Source organism: Lacerta agilis, chromosome 3, assembly GCF_009819535.1.
Source record: "Lacerta agilis isolate rLacAgi1 chromosome 3, rLacAgi1.pri, whole genome shotgun sequence".
In the NCBI taxonomy this organism is placed as follows: domain Eukaryota; kingdom Metazoa; phylum Chordata; class Lepidosauria; order Squamata; family Lacertidae; genus Lacerta; species Lacerta agilis.
Genome location: NC_046314.1, coordinates 354,935 through 376,234, shown reverse-complemented (window position 1 = coordinate 376,234; position 21,300 = coordinate 354,935). Strand labels below are relative to the sequence as shown.

Genomic DNA, 21,300 nt, shown 5'->3' with positions numbered 1-21,300 from the left:
TAAGCTCTGGACACAGTACTGCGCCTAAGATTTCAGATTAAAACTGCAGAGTGGAAGGAAAGGAGGACCTTTTCCTGCCTCCTCACTTCCAGCCACTCTCAGAAGACTGGAGAAGAATCCCTCTTAATATTAGCAGGGCGGGCAGAGGAAGGACTAGACCATGTGAAAAATGAACACAATACTTTAGCTGCAGTTCATTCATTTTCAGCTTTGTATTCTTAGGTTTAAAGTGCCATTTGGCTCCTAGCTCTCACACCTCAGTTTCTAACACTGGATAGAAGCAGTGCTGGTGTCATGGCAAACTTGGACATGGAAGTTTAAGAAGTTCAGCAGAGCAAGTAGGAGGCCTTTAAACCAGAATCTATTTCAGGCTTCCTCAACCTCGGCCCTCCAGATGTTTTTGGCCTACAACTCCCATGATCCCTAGCTAGCAGGACTAGTGGTCAGGGATGATGGGAACTGTAGTCTCAAAACATCTGGAGGGCCGAGTGTGAGGAAGCCCAGAGGAGAAGCACACAGGGGCAGAGCAGTGGGATCTCTCCTCCCTGGTCATTGTGCTGTGTCCAAACCCTCTGTTGCCTTCTGCCAATGGAGAGCCTGATTCCTCTGGCCCTGTGGCTCCTTCGTGCCAATGTGAATCTCCTAACTCAATCCCTAGCTCCCTGTACCCCTTCTTTGACTGTTTGTTAAATTGTAAAATTAAGGCCCCAGGTTAGAATTGATCCATGGTTGACATCACAGTTACTATTTTTTTATTACCTTCCTATTAGACCAGGAAGGGAAAGACTGCGTAAACCAGTTATATAGACATCCTGACCCTGAGACTGAAAATTGTTTTTTTAGTGTTTGCTTTGTTTTCATTTTTATCATTAACAACCACCACTCTCCCTTGATGTCAGGCATTCAAACAGTTGCCTCTCGCCTTAGCAACCAGGGATCTCTCAAATCCCCCAAAGACCTCAATTCCCTAGACAGGAACCTTCCTCCCCTCCCCTCTTCTCGTTCTTTTCTTTTCTTCACTATCACTTGCTGTTGCACTGCATCACACCTGAGCCTCGCAGAAATAAGGGCAGAGAGTGACTCCCCGCTCCTCTCTGGCAAGTCCATCTACTGGCAATCCTTTTTCTCCCCCTCTGTCTCAGCTCTTCCGAGGGAAGCCCTTCTCCTACTCTTCCTTAGCTTCACAGGGCAGCACACGTATCTCCTTCTGCATCATCCTGACACTCCCAGCACCTTGGCAGCTGCTGCTTCAGTTGTCCCTTCTTTTTTGTCCCTAACTCTGTCATTCCAGCCTGTCTTCTGGGGATTTAGCCAGTCCTTATCCTCACTCACCCACTCATTATTTCCTTCCAAGCTTGACCATGTCTCCCTTTCTTGGGAAGACCTGATCTCTTTCCCCCCTTTGCTGTACTCTGGTCTTCTGCCTTGGCTGTCTCACCTCAAAACCTCCTTTCCCGAATGGGGACCTTTCCCCCCGATTCTTCCTGGGGGGTTAGCGTCGTCCTCGCCCCCCCTCTCTCTCACTTGCCGCAATGGGTTCGGCTCCACCTCAGCAGAGCTCTTTCCCCGATCCGCTCAAGGGCACCACGCCGGAAGCAGTCAAAACCTCCTTTCCCTTTTCCCTCACTCACTCTCCACAGACCTCCAGCAGATCTAACATGACCTCCAGGTCTCCCCATTTGGCCCATGAAACAGTTTTCAGGAAGCCCCACCCACCTGCCCCTTAGCTGACATCATAAAGGCATCAGGCGGGGGCAGGAAGGGGCGGGACTTCAAAGGCGCAACTGAAAGCTCCCAGTTGTTCCTCTGAGGCAGCAAGGTGCACCTTCAATGCTCCAGCATGTCTCCCATCAGCTGGTGGGGGCAGGAACCTGCCTGCCTTCAAGGCATTTCTTCTTCAAACAATGCTGATCACTTTGCTGCTGTCAGGGCAAGCTGTTTTTAATTTCCAAATGTGTTTTGATGTATTTTTATTATTGTTTTTAACTTGTTTGCTTTTATTACTTTTATTGTATTTATAATGTTGGTTTTCAATGCTGTAAGCTGCCTTGTACCCTGATTTTGCAGAAAGTCAAGATGTAAATGTATTAAAGAAATAGCTATATAAAAAATAAACCTGAGGAGGTTGGAAGCAGAAGCATTTGAAGGTGCACTCCCACCCGCTGATCAGCTGATTGTGGAAAGGGTGCATCTGGCCCAAGGCTTTCAAATGCCCCTCTCATGTTTCACCTTCAAATTTCTGCTGAGATTTGTAGGAGAAATATGGGGTGGGGTGAAAGCCCCTCTGAAAGCCCAGTGGTCTGCCGTGTGTTTTGGTCTATAAAATGCAATAGCTTTTGGAGATTTATAAACACTGCATGAACTGCCATAGTAGAAATAGTTACTCACCAGGAAATCCTCGGTCTCCTTTGGGTCCAGTGGGGCCAGAGGCACCAGGCATTCCCAATACGCCAACAAAACCCATGATTCCTTGTTCCCCTTTATATCCTTCAAGGCAAAACAATGGAATGGTGTTACTGCATGTCTGCTTAATCTGTTTTGGTAGCTGCTCTTAATGCTAGGTTTTGCCATCATACCTTTTGCCCCAGGGACCCCTGGAATTCCAGGTCTCCCATCTGGCCCATGGTCTCCTCTAAGTCCTTTTGAACCATCTTCTCCAGTTATGCCGACCTGCCCCACTTCTCCTTTGGTTCCAGGTGGAGCAGCTATTCCTGGTGGTCCTGGTGGTCCTGGGTAGCCTACAATATAGACACAAAGTTTAAAACTTGGACTGAAAGACCACATAGGCAACATCTTTGGTGGCCTGTCTTCTCCTGATTGTAGCAAGTTAATGTACAGCTGAATTAAATTGAAGGTGCAGAATCCTACCTGCAGAATCCGTGTCAATAAGTCAATAAGAAAAGATGGACAAGCTCTGAAATGGCATTTCTGATAGTGGGAGAGCAGTTTACACAAACTTTTCCAGACAAAAAGCTTTTCCTTGGGGTAGCTTCCAATGCTACAATTCTAGGAGTCTACATTTGTGCATCTGGTTATTCCCTGTATTTCTTCTGATAGTGCCTTCTGAATGCAGTGTCTCTGGAGCTTCTGCTTTTATCAGAGTTGCTGCTTTGCCCAGAGTGGCTGGGGCAACTCAGTCAGATGGGTGGAGTATAAGAAATAGAACAATAATTTTTAAAAATGATTTTTTCATCAGGACAAGACTTGTGCCCTGGCTCACCAAAGCTTGTTCCTAAGACTAAGCCTTTCATTGGTTTCAAACTGTTGTCTTAATATCAATTTATCCAAAACACCACTGTATGCATGGCAAAATGTGTAAACATAGGCAGAAGTTACAAAACCTATGCCAAAATTGTCCATAAACCCATTCTGTGCATAAGCACCCAGTCCATCCACTGAGACCCAGGACCAACCAGTTAGAATCCCAATAAGTAGCTATATAACCAGATATATGCTACTCTCTGTAATCTATCTTCCAGCTCCATTTCTGACTCTGATCTCTCTCTCCCCTCCCCACCATACTCTGTCAGTGCAACCCACTAGACCCAACAAACACACAGGCAAGAGACACAGAGCAGCTCAGGTGGGGTGGCAAGGAAACACCAATAGTTAGCTTAGAAGCATTAAACATGAGGGGGCGAGGGAACCCTGTCAAAAGAAAACACATTACCTCGTATGAAACCCCACATTGTCTTCCTACAAGAAATACACAAACCACTTAAGGTAAAAGATAAAGGTAAAGGATCCCTGGACAGTTAAGTCCAGTGAAAGTTGACTATGGGGTGTGGCAATCATCTTGCTTCAGGCCGAGGGAGCCAGCGTTTATCAACAGGCGACATTTTGGGACATGTGGCCAGCACGACTAAACCACTTCTGGCACAATGGAGCATGATGACGGAAGCCAGAGCACATGGAAACGTTGTTTACCTTCCCACCACAGCAGTACCTATTTATCTACTTGCACTGGCGTGCTTTTGAACTGCTAAGTTGGCAGGAGCTGGGACCGAGCAAAAGGAGTTCACTCCATTCCACAGATTCGAACTGCTGACCTTCCGATCAGCAAGCCCAAAACGTCTAAAGGTAGCAAACTCCTAAACAAACCCTGCTTTAGCCAACAGTGGGTGGCCCCCAGCACAGGAAAAGCATAGTGCTCAGTAGAGACCTAATGTTGAAGCCACAACAATGCTAAAAGACAAAAAGAAAAAGAAAAGGATTCATTTGCGCCAAGGGAACACTAGGTGGCAAAACTAAGGAAGTGGTATCAAAATATCAAGATAAGTCACCACTAAAAGATCTCTGTATCAACTGAAAGCAGTGGGATTGCGTTTACCTGGCACACCATCCAAACCTGGTGATCCCACATCACCAGGTGCTCCAGATATGTTTGAAACTCCAGGAAGGCCTGGTCTTCCCTCAGGTCCGGGGCTACCGGGTGAGCCTCTCTGTCCTGCCAATCAGAAATCAAATAGTTACTCCTGGAGATTGATGCACAGAAATTCTGACAGCATGTTGTTTGTTTTTAACAATGCTGTTATTATGGCTGCTTCCCATCACAAGAAATTAATTATTTGTATGATGCATGGGTGTAAATAAAGTATTTAATAATAAAAAAGAGAAATAAATAAAAAAGAAATGTAAGTATCACCATATCTGGAGGTGACGCAAAGCATATTGTTTCTTCCACATGAGATTACTATACATGGAGGTCTTGCTATCAGAACACTCTTTATCCATAACACAAAGAGCTATCCAAACAGAAAGAATTATACCAAAGCATCGCTACACAAATGGCTGATTCAGATACTTGAACAGACAGAGTTTGCCCACTCCCTTACTTGTTGGTATTTTGCTTGTCGGCAGCAGCTGTGTGGGCAGAAATAATGCAGCGAAAGAGAGACATCAGACAAATCACAGAAGTGTTCCCATAGGAAATAATGGAAATCATCAGCTTGTTATGTGAACGCTTGCCTAACAAACAATTTCCTGGGAAAGCGGAATCTGCACGTAACTTTGTGGGATGCCAAATAATATAATGGTAGCAAGTGATGTAGGATTACAAATCTTAACAATATTTTCTTTAATAACTATAAATTCATATTATAAAGATATTTAAAATTCAGGGGTTCACATTTTCAGATTACAGGGATAAATTGAGCATTCAGGTTTAAATCAGTTGTTAGGAAGCATTTTTCTCCCTTTGCATTCCCTACTCCTTGCCCTTGCCTTTGCTCTGCCCCCCCCCTTTATCCTTCCATTTCCCCTTTCCCTGTTTCAATGTAGAAACACTGACCTCTGCTGGCCATCAACAACAACAACAAACTTTATTCATGTAGCCAACAGGCCACTGCGACTAAGAATACAGATAAAACACTGGAGAAAGACCAGTCAGGTACACAAATATATAAATATACTGATAAATCATATGGAACCCCCAGGCTAAAAGGCCATTCAAATAGTTACCTCGTTCTCAGAGAGTCAAACAATTTTCTCTGTTATCGTTTCTGTTCCTGCTAGAAATAAGGTAGGCAGTGAGGCCCTAATTTGGCAGCCTGAAATAGTCAGTAGAGATGGTACGATACTCTCGTTCCTCAGAGCTATATAGATAAGCTGATCGAGACAAATATAGACCTCAGGTGCATGGACTAGTCATATATGCCGAGTTGTCTTTCAAATTGTGGCCCTTAGTCTCATTGCCCTCTCAATGAATCTGGCAACCTTCTCTGTTGTCTGGATGTTCTGGTCCGCTACCATGTAAAATATTGCAGCTGCTGATGAGCGACCTGGGATGGAAAGGAGGAGGGGAGTAATAATCTCGCTCCTCAGGTCTTTGGACAGGGGGCAGGTCAGAAGAACATGCCCCCCCCCTTATACTGGAGTGGATCCTTCTTGCAACTCTTGCAGCCAATCTGGTGCCAAACGTATTGTTCTGCTTTCCTTTGGACTCCTCCAGCCAGGCAGAGACCCACACATTCTGACTTTTATGTGCCTCTACCCTTTTCACACACTAATTTGCCATGAGAGTACTTTCTTAAATGAAACCTATAATTTGTTAAATATATTTTGCTAATTGATGGTGCCATGTATAAAACCAGTGAACAACTGACTGACCTGGATCTCCTCTTTCTCCTTTTGGACCAGGAGCTCCTCTGCTGCCTGCAATTGGGCTTGGCTCTCCAGCGGCACCTTTGTCACCCCAAATACCTGGGAAACCTGGTGGGCCATATCCATCTGGACCTGTTGTGCAAAAACTTAGATAAATTAATATCACTTTTCCAGACCCAGAAATGAACATCTCAGCAATGTTCATTTTAAACTATCCTATGCATCCTGTGCAGAAAGCTGAAATGTTTAGACAGATTCCCTGATGAACCTACAATGTAAGATAGCCAACCCCATTAACCATCAACATAATGTGAACATACCTGGGGATCCTGGAAAGCCCTTGGTACTTGGCAAACCATGTAATCCAGGGATTCCTCTGGTGCCAGCAGCACCTGCCAAAAAGCCACCCATTATTTGTTATTCTTCGATCTGATTTACCAAATATTACAGATTTCCCTGGAGGCAATGCATTTTTTTTTAAAATGAAACATCTTCATGTGAGCCATTTGCTTTGCATTGATTGCTATATCAGAAAAACTTGCTGCAATTACTTTAAACAATTGTGCTCACTAGGATGCAGCAATTAAAGTATTTCTGCTCCAGATGAAACGTTTTGCCTCAAATTTAAAACTTGAGTGTGTTATAGCTCATGAATCACAGTTTGTCTGTTGCTTTTTTTTTATAAAAAAAAAACAAATTTCTGACTGGTCAAAACCAAAACCATCCTGGAGGCTAAAGTGAGTCTTTACACATTTTTAGTCTGTCTGATTCACTGACTCTGAGAAAACATTTAAATAGATTTTATACAGCAGCAGCATTTTAGCAATGAGATTATAACAAATATTTCAAAAAGATGGAAATACATTGTTAACTGTACAGCCTCATATAACCAAGACATTTAACTTAACTTAGGAAGGGTTTATGGGCCTAGAGTTAGATATCCTGCCAGGCTTATCTAGGCTGCACTCCCTCGCCTTGGAAGGAAGAGTTACAAAACCTTTCATTCTCGCTTCTTCCCACCAGGTGAACCTTCTAGGAAGGATGTCTAAGCTATGCGCAAGGCAGAAAACATTTAGTGGTGGGAATTTATGCACCTAATCTGATTTCTTTAAAAACCTTGGAACAAGGCTGTTGGACTATTTGGACTACAAAACAATCCTTATGGGAGATTTAAATGGAGTAGTCTCCACCTTGATGGATAGAACACAAAGACAAAAGTTCTCAAATGATGGAAGACTACCCAAAACGTTCTTCGATTTGGTGGACAATTTAGATCTGTTGGATATTTGGAGATTAAAATATCCAACAGAAAAAGACTTCACATATTTTTCTGACCCAAATCAACCCCTTAGCTGCCTGGATTACATTTGGATTACAAAAGACCTTGTTCCAAGGGCAACAAAAGCGGAAATATTACCAAAGATTTCTTCTGACCATAACACTGTTTTCATGGAACTAAAACTAACTCTGCAGGGTTTTTTATAGATGGAGGATGAATGATGCCTTGTTTAGGAATGAACAGATTACAAAAGATGCCCAAAAGACCATAAAAGACTATTTTGAATTAAATATGAACTCGGCTACAGATCTGAGGGTTATTTGGGACGCAAGCAAAGTGGTTTTGAGAGGTTTTCTAATCCAACAAAATGCAATTCGGAAGAAGGCACAGAATGTGAAAAAAGAAAATATCCTGTCGCAATTGAAGGAGAAGGAAAAAAAGTTTGTTTACATGTTACATCTCATCTTAACTAGAACATTTCATTTAGCTAAATGAATAAATGCTTAAGCCAAGAAAGAACTTAGCATATGAAGTTGAAAGTGTGTAAATGTACCAAAACCTTGAGAAAGAATATTTTGAAGAAGATTAGATGTTCTAGTTAAGATGAGATGTAACATGTAAATTTGTATGTATGAAAATACAGTAAACCCTGGGAAAGAATTTACTGAAGAAGCCCAAAACTGTCCATGAGCGAAACAGGGGACAAACACCAACACCCTGTCTAACTTTTGTGTGTAACATCTTCAATATTTAATCTGATTGGACTTGCCTTCATCAATTAACATCTGTGCGTATCATCATTGATATTTCATCTGACTGGACTTATTTTCATCAATATCTACAGGAGCCTGGCTAAAGAAATTTAAAGACTGAAATTGTCCTGTTGCACTAACTTGAATGAGTTTTCTGTTTGTGGCTTCTTTGTTAGACTTCTTGCATTGCTATCTCTTTGGTTGGACTACCAATATAGAATTCGGAACCAATCAAGAGGCTGAACCAACTGCTCTTATGAGGAAAAGTTACAACATAGGGTTGGAAGGGAAGGTGAATAATGGGGCACAGGCATGCCAGAGGTGTATAAAAATTATGCATGGTGTTAAGGAATAGGAATTTCAGCCGTTTTCTGTTTGGTTTTTGGTTGTAAAACCTTTGTTATAAAATGCTTGCCTCCATCCTGTCTTGTTTTGTTACTGGCTCAGTAGTTTGGTGAAATCTACCCCTGACAGTTTGTGAAGTTGCTTCTACATACTTGTGCCAAGATGTGTGTGTTTGCAGGACAATTAGCAATGTGGGGGTGGAGGGCAAGTATGGTTCTGATGCTCCTTTCCTCCCTTCAAGGCTGCTGTCAGAAAGTCATTTAAAGAGACAGAAATGTTTCTTTTTCATAATGTGTAGATTAGCTCTAATCTAAAATTTGTGTATTAGAGCATCAAAGAAAGTATTGCTAGCATTTACTGGAAACAGGCAAGACAAGAGTGCATAACTTCTCCTTAAGTCCAAAATATACAATGATGTGTTACTAACAGCTAGGATGAATATAATTTTACCTTTACTTCCTGGAAGCCCAATCCACCCAGAACTTCCTTTTTCACCTGATGATCCAGGAAATCCTGGATCGCCAGATAAACCTTGTTCGCCAACCTGCCCTGGGAATCCTGTAGAACAAGTAGAGAGCCATCACTAAACAACCCTTGAATTGTTACAACATAATTCTAATGGTGGTGAAAATGATATTGGATTTCTTACAAGAGTGAACTATTCTAAAACTCCTAATGATCTGATGTGAAAAAATCTGATTTGGTCTGTATTTGACTAAAAATATCATATAATAATAATAATAATAATAATAATAATAATAATGGGTGGCGCTGTGGTCTAAACCACAGAGTCTAGGGCTTGCCGATCAGAAGGTCAGCGGTTCGAATCCCTGCGACAGGGTGAGCTCCCGTTGCTCGGTCCCAGCTCCTGCCCACCTAGCAGTTCGAAAGCACGTCAAAAGTGCAAGTAGATAAATAGGTACTGCTCCGGCGGGAAGGTAAACGGCGTTTCCGTGTGCTGCTCTGGTTCGCCAGAAGTGGCTTAGTCATGCTGAACACATGACCCGGAAGCTGTACACCGGCTCCCTCAGCCAGTAAAGCGAGATGAGTGCCGCAACCCCAGAGTCGGACACGACTGGACCTAATGGTCAGGGGTCCCTTTACCTTTTACTATCTTATACAGATCATTTTAAGATGTCATAAATAGGACTCCCTAAAAGCATAACTGTAGGTTCTATAGTTAATTTAAACCCTGCCATTTCTTATATAATATTACGTTGATCCAATACTGCTTTCTTACGTTGCAGTCCCACCAAATATGTCTATAATGTTTAAGATATTGTTTGCATCTCCAGCAATATACTGTGCATCAGAAAGCTGAAACATTTTGGAAGTATATGTAGAAAATATCACCATAAATAAATATAGTTGTGGTTTTCCCCCTGCTGCAATGAGATCCCTTGAGTAATTAAAACCTGCAAGTGGTAAAGATATTGGTGCAAACATCTTTTTTCCTTTTAATGAAGGCTCTTTATTCTGGGTTGCCTTATCTCATATAGAACTTTGTTTTAAAATGGCATACAGCTGATTGGAAATTATACGAAGTCTATGAAAAAGGAAGTAGTAACCATAGGTAAGGGAGATTTCTTCCACGTACGGTGGAATTGTACAAAGATTCTATGGAATTGTGTTTACAGAACCTGGGGGTTCCCTAATTGGTGCCTCCCACCATTCCGAGGCACCCAGCCCGTTGTTTGGGGTCTGGTAGTGGAGCTACTGGGTCCAAAGCTGGTCCATTTTCTGAAGAGATATCCAATGTGGGCCCCTCTGCTGTCCCTGTTTAGAGCTGGTACAGCAAAACCCCACCACCATTACCTTCCGCCCTGGCTAGCAGGAGCTGAAGGCCTATGGCTGCAGCAGTGGCTTGATTGCTCTGGTCATCGCAAGGGCTGAATTAGGATTGCTCCTCTTATAGTGAAAGCCAGTGCTTTTTTTCTGGGGGGACGCAGGGGGTACACATGCCCCTAAACATTTTGTGAATCTAAGTTTCGCCTCATTGAGAGGCAGTACACTATTTCAATATGAGAAGGAAAATGAGAATACCCCGAAACATTTTTTTAGGAAAAATGAAAGCACTGGTGAAAGCAGAACAGGGGTTTAAAAAAAATGCCCTCATAGCCAAATTGAATTTGTTCCAATGGACTACTTTAAACTTCAGAATATGAATCAAGTATCAACATCTGTTTTAAAGTATATAATGAAAAAGCATTCAGTATCCAGTATTGCTTTTACTTTGCTGTATTTTAAATCAACGTTTTGTTATTCATTTTTAGTGTATTTTTTTTAATAAAAAGTGTTTAAATAAGCACATTATATAGAAAACAGGAAATCCCACCTCTTTGCCCTTGCAATCCAGGGGAGCCTGGGGAGCCCCTCATGCCCTCAATGCCAGGGAAACCTGGATCACCTGCATCACCTTTTCCTCCTTTTGCTCCTTCTTCCCCTGCAAAAAACAAAGAGAAATATTTATGTCTTCTCCCCCCTTATCTGCCCATGTCGCTAAACCATATCCTTTTAAAACAGATTTTTAAATTTATCCTTTTATCTTTTTAAATCAATTTTGTTATATTTCTGTTCCCTCCTAACTGCCCTATCAACTGTGCTAAAAAGTTTAATTTGAAAATTTTGTTGTTGTTGTTCAGTCGTTCAGTCGTGTCCGACTCTTCGTGACCCCATGGACCAGAGCACGCCAGGCACGCCTATCCTTCACTGCCTCTCGCAGTTTGGCCAAACTCATGTTAGTAGCTTCGAGAACACTGTCCAACCATCTCGTCCTCTGTCGTCCCCTTCTCCTTGTGCCCTCCATCTTTCCCAACATCAGGGTCTTTTCTAGGGAGTCTTCTCTTCTCATGAGGTGGCCAAAGTACTGGAGCCTCAACTTCAGGATCTGTCCTTCTAGTGAGCACTCAGGGCTGATTTCTTTGAGAATGGATAGGTTTGATCTTCTTGCAGTCCATGGGACTCTCAAGAGTCTCCTCCAGCACCATAATTCAAAAGCATCAATTCTTCGGCGATCAGCCTTCTTGATGGTCCAGCTCTCACTTCCGTACATTACTACTGGGAAAACCATAGCTTTAACTATACGGACCTTTGTCGGCAAGGTGATGTCTTTGCTTTTTAAGATGCTGTCTAGGTTTGTCATTGCTTTTCTCCCAAGAAGCAGGCGTCTTCTAATTTCATGACTGCTGTCACCATCTGCAGTGATCATGGAACCCAAGAAAGTGAAATCTCTCACTGCCTCCATTTCTTCCCCTTCTATTTGCCAGGAGGTGATGGGACCAGTGGCCATGATCTTAGTTTTTTTGATGTTGAGCTTCAGACCATATTTTGCGCTCTCCTCTTTCACCCTCATTAAAAGGTTCTTTAATTCCTCCTCACTTTCTGCCATCAAAGTTGTATCATCAGCATATCTGAGGTTGTTGATATTTTTCCCAGCAATCTTAATTCCGGTTTGGGATTCATCGAGCCCAGCCTTTCGCATGATGAATTCTGCATATAAGTTAAATAAGCAGGGAGACAATATACAGCCTTGTCGTACTCCTTTCCCAATTTTGAACCAATTGATCAGGCACTCCCATTTCTTTAAGAACTTGCCATAGTTTGCTGTGGTCAACACAGTCAAAGGCTTTTGCGTAGTCAATGAAGCAGAAGTAGATTTTTTTGGAACTCTCTAGCTTTCTCCATAATCCAGCGCATGTTTGCAATTTGGTCTCTGGTTCCTCTGCCCCTTTACCCACTGAGAAGATCCATAAAAAGCAACTGTACCGAAAGGAATTATTGTGAAAAATATTAGCAGAGTCCGCCCCTGTATGTATGTCACCATTTTGCTACTTCAGAGGTTCAAAACACCAACCAAGAGTGAGACCTAAAGTCACCGGGTAGACCTAGGCCATTAACACCAGTATTTTGTATTTCAGTAGGGCATGCACCCCACAGCACCAACGCTACCAGTGAAAAAGCCAACCTTTGTTTTACTACAAGGTGATAATCGTCAGGCTGTGAGAAGAGAAGACTAACTGGGTTCCATTTGTTGAGCTTGATGGACTTTCATATAACCTGGTCCATAGTTATTTATAGCTTTGTAGGTAAGCAAGAAGATCATAAAGCTGGCTCACTTGTGTGATCTGTGGCTGGGAAGGAGCACAACTCACCCACCACCCAGACCATGGTATTTTGTACCAGCTGCATCCCTCTGGACCAACCACACCCCATATCTCTAATAGAACGTGTTACATGATGTTACCAATGCATGAGTCTCAGTGACCAAGCAATCCTTGTCCAGGAAAGGATGAAGTTCTCACAACAGCCAAAGCTGGTAACAGGCGCTGTTTGCCACAAACTATTTTGCATTATGTATGCATGCATGTGTAACACACACATGCAAAATACCTGTGGCTCCAGTTATGCCAGCATCTCCTTTCAAACCTGCTCTTCCTGGCAAGTTTATAGTATCTCCCCAGTCACCTGTAAGAGGCAAAAAATTGAGATAATACACACTCACATAGATTTATATACACCAAAGTCATCCGCTGAACATCTTTTAATGTGAAAATTCTAAACTCTATAATGCAGCTCTCCATTTACGTGCTTTCAATATGTGCACAACTGCACAACCACCCACCCACCCATGACGCTGAACCCAGAAGTGACCCAAAAAGTCACAAAAATGTCACAAAAGGGTTGGAACAGGGTGTTTGCAGGCCTCGCAGGCCTTTTCAATGGGGTTTCAAATATATGTGATTTCACTGGTGTGCATGGTGCCTCAGAACGTTACCCCCCCCTTAAATGGGGGGGGGAGGGTGGTTGCCTGTATTATTTTCTCTACAATTCAAAAAGACTATATATACTTCCATTTTGACTTCATCTAAAGAATGAAGAAGTCAAGATCAGTTACTCACAAAAATGAGAGAAATTTTTCCTTGTACAGTTATACATCGGGTTGTGAACGCTGTGGGTTGTGCGTTTTCGGGTTGCACAGCGTGCCGAACCCGGGAGTACCAGAATGGGTTACTTCCGGGTTTCAGCGCTTGCGCAGAAGCGCAAGATGACGTCACGCGCATGCGCAGAAATGCCGAATTGCGAGTGCTGCAGGTTGCAAACAGGCCTCCAGCACAGATCCCGTTCACAACTCGAGGTATGACTGGACTGGGTCACTAGCAGGAGCCTTTCATTCTCTCTCCCCCCCCCCGCTCCCTCTCTTTGTGTGTTTTACATACACATAGCTTAGATGTATAGAATATAAATGGACTCACCAATTTCTCCAGGCTGGCCACTTTCGCCAAAAATACCATCAAGCCCTGGAATTCCCTTTTCCCCCTGTCACATAGTTAAAAAGAACATCAAGCTTTTATGCAGAATAAATATAAACCAATGTTCTTGTTCTCTCTGGACCTCCTCCTCAAGTATCCAAATTTGTTTTTCTGTCATAAATCTTGAAACTGTACTCTTGTTGAACACAGTGTGCACCTGAAACCAACTTTATTTAAACTAAAAAATAACTCAGGTGTGGGGGACTATATCTGCTTGGTCGGCTGGATACTATCCTCCCCCAACTCCAGTGGGCCATTTTGAATGGGTGTGGGGTTGCCCACCTGTCAATCATCTGACACCACAATGACATCAAAGCACAGGGGGTGCTAATTGGCAGTATCTGCAAACCCTCCTTTCAGCAGGGAACCATGGAAAGAATTTAATTTCATGCCAAGGCAATTATTTTGTCAAGGAAAGCCTTGTGGTTTGCCAGATGGAACAATCTCTACTCTTACGCCCCTGAGTTCTCTTGACCCCCTTCTGAGCCAATTTCATGTGTGCAGAAGGGGGAAGAGAGGAGGGAAGGAAACATCGCTGTGCAGAAAGAGCTCTTCATGCAGGATGCCTGCTGACAGGACTCATTACCTGAATCCTGCCAAGTGTCTTTACCTGCCCCACACCTGATGTCATATATGTCAGGTGTCAGGCAGGTGAGCATGGCTTTTGGAAAATGTCCTCATGGACCTAGTTAGGGCTCTAGCAAGACTCAATTAGGCCTGCAGGCTGGAGCCCCCATTCCACCCAAAATAAAGGAATCAAATACATAATTCACATGCATTGCACAAACTAGATTGCTTTTGGTGAATTTACAGAATTTGGCTTTTGATGTTCTGGCATTTTGCTTTTGAAACTACTAAAGGAAACATACCAGAGATAACAAAACTTGGTAGTTTGAGTCAAACAACAATATCTGCTCACCCTCCTTCCCGTTGCTCCAGGGAAACCAGAAATACCACGACCTCCTGAGACACCTATATATCCTGGTATGCCTTTTATTCCTTTAAGTCCATAGTCACCTTTCTGACCTTTTTCGTAACCTGGAAAGCCAGGTGAACCTGGCCTTCCTGTCTGCCCAGGGTAGCCTAGTGCTCCTTTTGTGCCTGTAGGAAACACAGTTCAAAATGTTAAGTTAGACTGAACCTGGCAAGTAGCTGAACTTCAGTAAAGCAAATGCTGCTTTCAGCTGCCTGAAGTATCCATTATGGGGAATGAAGCCCTCGGTTCCATTCCCCTAACTACTGTATATTCTGGCGTATAAGACTACTTTTTAATCCAGGGAAATCATCTCAAAAGTCGGGGGTCTTATACACCAGGTGGAGAATCTGCGGCCGAGTATATCTCAAACTCTGTATTTTAACTGGAAAAGTTGGGGGTCATCTTATACACCCAGTCGTCTTATACGCCGGAAAATGCGGTACCACTAAAAATTGCACTGTTAGGAGTATATATATTTCTATATCATTTTGTGGTCATTCTCTATTATTTATAATCTGAATAAGTGCTTTAGAATGTGTGCATTTTGTAATACAGAATGAAACGTTTGTAAATAAAGATTAAATTCTCACTTGCTTCATGTGACAAATGTTCAAATGCTGTAACTTCAGTTTGTAATATATTATACTCCTTTTATGAATATGGCGTTGCTCCTTACCTTTGAAACCAATGCTCCCTTGGGCACCACTTTCTCCTTCATTTCCCTTTTCGCCTTTCACATCAAGCATCATACTTGGCACGATTTTAGGGGGCGATCCTGGTGGGCCACGTTCACCACGGTCACCTATTAAGAATACATTATTTATACAGACTGCCATGTCAATATAGATAACTGTTTGCAGGGGTGCCCAAACTTTTTTCAAAGAGGGCCAGATTTGATAAAGTGCACATGCGTGGGGGCCAACCGAATTAGGCCCCCAAAACAGGCTTTGGACATGCCTGGTTTGCACCATTGATCCATCCTTACAATTTAAAGGTAACACATTTAGGAGGAACGGAAAGGTAAGAATGCTTTGTCTCCTTAAGTGTATCCTTCTTTTATGAAGTGATTGTGACCAGCCCTTCTCATGTCTACCAGTGTGCTATAGTAGTGAGATGGTTGTACTGGAATCAAGGAGACCTCGGTTCAAATCCCAACTCAACCATGAAACTCTCTGCAGAATCTTAGTCTCTTTCAGCCTAACCTGAAAGCCTAACCTCACAGAGTTGTTGTGTGGATAAAATGTGAGCAGGAAATAATATTAATCCTTCCTTATTTACATCTTCCTACCAGTGTACTGGGACGCGGCTGGTGCTGTGGTCTAAACCACAGAGCCTAGGGCTTGCCGTTCAGAAGGTCAACGGTTCAAATCCCCACGACGGGGTGAGCTCCCGTTGCTCGGTCCCAGCTCCTGCCCACCTAGCAGTTCGAAAGCACGTCAAAGATCAAGTAGATAAATAGGTATCGCTCCGGCAGGAAGGTAAACGCCGTTTCCATGCGCTGCTCTGGTTCGCCAGAAGCGGCTTAGTCATGCTGGCCACATAAGCCAGAAGCTATATGCCGGCTCCCTCGGCCAGTAAAGCGAGATGAGCGCTGCAACCCCAGAGTCGTCCGTGACTGGACCTAATGGTCAGGGGTCCCTTTACCTTTACCACTGTACTAAGGGTGTCTTACAACCGAATGTACAGAATAAAATACAGTAACAAAAACAAAAACCATACAGTAAAATACAGTGAGCAGAAGAACACTGCCTTAAACTCCTTGCAGGAAGGGTGGATTTTTTTATTTTAAAAAACCTAAATAAATGATTTAAATAAATGTTCTCAAAAAAGTATATGAAAATGTAGCGATCAGGAGTGCAGCCCAGCAGCTACTCCCTTTCCAATCATAGTCCTGAGTGCAGCCAGGGTGGAAGCAAGCCCCTCTGGAAACGAAGGCAGCAATAAACCTTCCCTGCTTGATGGAACACCATGCTTTACTTACCAGCAAAAGCCAGCAATAGACGGAAAACACAGTAAGCTGTAAGATTAAAGCTGCCAAGAGAATTTTTTGTATAAAGAGGACAATTATATTTCATAACCTATTTCTTTCAAACTGCTTTGCAGTTGTGTATGAACACGTTTCAGGCACACTGAGAGACAAGCAATACTTCACAATGCAAAGGACAATACCTTTCAATCCCGAGTCACCAGGTAAACCTCGAATCCCTGGCAGGCCAGTGAAGCCATGCTCTCCTTTGATTCCATTCTGCCCTGGCCACCCTCTGACTCCTATCGCACCTTTGAAACCTCCAATTCCAGAGGAACCTTTAACACCTGTTGGTGGAAAACATAAAAGAGAACTGTTCCTGTTCACAGAAATGGGGATTAATTTCTTGTTCCTACTTGTTCTAAGGTTCTAAATTTAAACTTTTTCATTTTTATTTTAAAATACAAATGCAAACGTAAGCAATAAGGTAAGACACCTGCCCTGCATGCTGAAGGCCCCATGTGTTACAGGAAGGACTCCTGACAGAGAGAGATAGGTGTTTATTCGGCATTTGCGCTCCTGACAGAAAACACAAGGCAGACACTGCCAACCAGGACGGAGACCCCTAGTCTACCCAGCAGCTAGAGATACCAATGGCCTGACTCAGTATAAGGCATTCCCAGTTTTCATATTATGGTCATTAAAACCCAAACAAAAGAAGAACCAAACCAGTATCAATACAATTCATTCATTCATTCATTCATTCATTCTATTTGCATACTGCCCTTCATCTGTAGATCTCGGGGCAGTTCACAACATAAAAATACAATATAAAAAACACATATTAATCATGATTAAATCATATTAAGTAAGATTAATGCATAATCAATACATGATAAAGATAAATAAATGAAGAGCAAAAACAAACAAATAATGCCACCCCCCCACAACACATTTTAAAGTGTATTGGATCTTTATCAGCCAAAGGGATGGCAGAAAAGGAACATTCTCTCCTGGCACCTAAAGGTGCACATCAAATCGATATCGAGTCAAGTGGGGTGCCTTTTCACTTTAGCCCAATTGCTCGAAATCAAAGCAGACCCACAGCAAACACTTGTTGTTGACGGCCGCTTCCCAGGTATGACTCAAGTTCTATTGTGTGTACTGAACAAACCCTCCTTCTACCTGGCCAATCCCCCTGGCAACACCTCCCCAGCCGGGATTGGGCGGTTGCTGGAGTAGGTGGAGTCCACAGGTATCCAACCTGGGAAGGCTGTGCCAGACCCAACTGCCAGGAGCTGCACCGTGATTCAAAGGGGCTACTCGCGACCACGCAAAACGCGCACCCCCATTTGATGTGGGGAATGTTCATTCTTGGCGAAGTCTTCCAACTCCGTCAAAGACCAAAGCAGGCTTTAAAAGGTGTCTTGAAAGAGAACTGTTTGAAAATGGTTTACAGATGGTATTTAACCCTGAGCAGATTAGCTAAGATGTACAAATCAGAATCTCATGTAAAAAAGCAGAAGGAACATTCTTCCATATGTGGTGGACATGCAAAAGAGTATTGGGAAATGATATATAGCAAGATATAAAAAAATGTTTAAAAAAACCTCCCCCCCCCCCAAAAAAAACCCCAGAGGCATTCCTTCTGGGAATGGCAGACAGAAGTACCATAATGCCCCAAATATAAACCACACTCTCCCCCCCCCCCAATTCCAACCGTGAAAAGTTAAAGTGCAGCTTATATTTCCAACTTTACAAAAATTGTCTTTTATGGTAACATGGAGCTCTTGATGATGATGATGATGATGATAATAATAATAATAATAATTTATTTTTTGTACCCCGCCCATCAGGCTGGGTCCCCCCAGCCAATCTGGGCGGCCTCCAACAGATATTAAAATACATTAAAATATCACAGGTTAAAAACTTCCCTAAACAGGGCTGCCTTCAGGTATTTTCTGAATGTCAGGTAGTTATTTATCTCTTTGACCTCTGCTGGGAGGGCGTTGCACAGGGCGGGCGCCACTACCGAGAAGGCCCTCTGCCTGGTTCCCTGTAGCTTTGCTTCTCACAGTGAGGGAACCGCCAGAAGGCCCTTGGAGCTGGACCTCAGTGTCCGGGCTGAATAATGGGGGTGGAGACGCTCCTTCAGGTATACAGGACCAAGGCCGTTTAGGGCTTTAAAGGTCAGCACCAACACTTTGAATTGTGCTCGGAAACGTACTGGGAGCCAATGTAGATCTCTCAGGACCGGTGTTATGTGGTCCCAGCGGCCACTCCCAATCACCAGTCTAGCTGCCGCATTCTGGATTAATTGCAGTTTCCGGGTCACCTTCAAAGGTAGCCCCACAAAGAGCGCATTGCAGTAGTCCAAGCGGGAGATAACCAGAGCATGCACCACTCTGGTGAGACAGTCCGCGGGCAGGTAGGGTCTCAGCCTGCGTACCAGATGGAGCTGGTAAACAGCTGCCCTGGACACAGAATTAACCTGCACCTCCATGGACAGCTGTGAGTCCAAAATGACTCCCAGGCTGCGCACCTGGTCCTTCAGGGGCACAGTTACCCCATTCAGGACCAGGAAATCCCCCACATCCGCTCACACCCTGTCCCCCAAAAACAGTACTTCTGTCTTGTCAGGATTCAACCTCAATCTGTTAGCCACCATCCATCCTCCAACCGCCTCCAGGCACTCACACAGGACCTTCACCGCCTTCACTGGTTCTGATTTGAAAGAGAGGTAGAGCTGGGTATCGTCCGCATACTGATGAACACCCAGCCCAAACCCCCTGATGATCTCTCCCAGCGGCTTCATATAGATATTAAAAAGCATGGGGGAGAGGACAGAACCCTGAGGCACCCCACAAGTGAGAGCCCAGGGGTCTGAACACGGCCAAGGAGGAAGGAGCGGAACCACTGTATAACAGTGCCCCCAGCTCCCAACCCCTCTAGCCGGTCCAGAAGGATGTTATGGTCGATGGTGTCACAGGCCGCTGAGAGATCCAGCAGAACTAGGAAACAGCTATCACCTTTGTCCCTAGCCCTCCGGAGATCATCGACCAGTGCAACCAAGGCAGTTTCAGTCCCATGATGAGGCCTGAATCCCGATTGGAAGGGATCCAAATGGTCCGCATCCTCCAGGCGTGCTTGGAGTTGTTCAGCAACCACCCGCTCAATCACCTTGCCCAGGAATGGTAGATTTGAGACTGGGCGATAGTTGGCCATATTGGCCGGGTCTAAAGATGTTTTTTTTAAGAAGCGGTTTAATGACTGCCTCTTTCAGCGGGTCTGGGAAGACTCCCTCGCCAGACAGTCAATAGCCCTGGTTAATTCCACATTCCAGCGGGGAATCAGCTGAAAGGCCATCAACATGGGACAAAACATCCCCTACCACTCTCTGGAAGCCAATTGAGATCAGCCAGCACCAACTATGCCGCTTGGCTGGTCCCTGAGCCACCAGAACTGCCGCCAAAACTGTTGCAACTGGAGGGGAGCTGGGGGTGTCCAGCACAACAGCCAGGGAAGCCGCTCAGAGCTCCCAGCCCCCCCCCCAACGGCCCTGACTGGGACTGGGAGCACAAGAATCCTAGGGAGCAACTTTCCATGTCTGCTACCAGAAACGGAAGCCCCTGCTATCTCTCCCTGCTATTTGTGTGAAAGGCAAACACCTCTGTAGTGCACTATGACTTTAGGTCCAAGATTTGAATAAGATAATTAGAATGATTTGGCATAGTGACAGGGTGAAAGAAAGAAGTCCAAGCTGGTCATGGCTTGCTCTACTCTGCTTGGGGACAGTTTAAAAGCATGAGAAAATATTAATCTTTAAATATTTGGAAACTCTTTCCTGCTAGAAAAAACTCTATAAGCAGTGAACTAAAGAAAATTGGATTTTGAAGCCCCACCCCACCCGTTCCAATATATGGTTACTTTTATTCCTAGAACTGGTCTTTCCGGTGGAAAAATAAAGATTTCTTTATTTTATTTTAATTTTTATTTTGGACTCGGAGAGAAATACAGTGGTACCTTGGTTTAAGAACAGCTCTGTTTAAGAACGATTCAGTTTACGAACTCCGCAAAAGTGGAAGTAGTGTCCTAGTTTGTGAACTTTACCTCGGTCTAAGAACGGAATCCGAACGGAATCCACCGGCGGCAGGAGGCCTCCTTAGGGAAAGCGCGCCTTGGTTTAAGAACGGTTTCAGTTTAAGAACGGACCTCCAGTATGGATTAAGTTCGTAAACCGAGGCAGTTGGTGGATTTGACTTGTTTTGGTGGGTGAAATAATTGAAACAAGTGAAACCTGTGTGCCTGGACCGACACTTTCTATTTTATTGTTTTTTTTCCTTTATTGAAGACACTTTTTTTTTTTTTTTTTTACTATCATCGTTAATTTTGTAACTGAAAGATTTTTTTTAGACTGTTGGATAACAATTTGGATTAGACTTTAGAAGAAGTAAAAGAGGACTGGGCTTTCTTTGTTCCTACTATCTTCTCCCCCCATTTTCTAAGGGAGGGGGAAGAAAAATAGACGGAAGGCTTCTATTTTTCCTAACTTCTTTGTTCTTTCTTTGAAC

The 21,300-nt window shown here is 43.6% G+C and overlaps 1 protein-coding gene across 1 annotated transcript in view; it reads right to left on the bottom strand.

Annotated features, from left to right (window-relative positions):
- The window catches only part of COL4A2 (collagen type IV alpha 2 chain), a 154,965-nt gene that overhangs the window by 10,832 nt on the left and 122,833 nt on the right, over positions 1 to 21,300 (bottom strand). Inside the window, exons 32-43 of the mRNA XM_033145548.1 lie at positions 16,933 to 17,076; positions 15,440 to 15,565; positions 14,707 to 14,888; positions 13,731 to 13,794; positions 12,868 to 12,942; positions 10,814 to 10,921; positions 8,929 to 9,036; positions 6,423 to 6,494; positions 6,109 to 6,234; positions 4,331 to 4,447; positions 2,577 to 2,738; positions 2,389 to 2,487 (exon numbers count right to left, since the gene is read on the bottom strand). Coding sequence (XP_033001439.1) covers positions 2,389 to 2,487; positions 2,577 to 2,738; positions 4,331 to 4,447; positions 6,109 to 6,234; positions 6,423 to 6,494; positions 8,929 to 9,036; positions 10,814 to 10,921; positions 12,868 to 12,942; positions 13,731 to 13,794; positions 14,707 to 14,888; positions 15,440 to 15,565; positions 16,933 to 17,076 — 1,383 coding nt within the window. The remainder of the gene's footprint in view (positions 1 to 2,388; positions 2,488 to 2,576; positions 2,739 to 4,330; positions 4,448 to 6,108; positions 6,235 to 6,422; positions 6,495 to 8,928; positions 9,037 to 10,813; positions 10,922 to 12,867; positions 12,943 to 13,730; positions 13,795 to 14,706; positions 14,889 to 15,439; positions 15,566 to 16,932; positions 17,077 to 21,300) is intronic.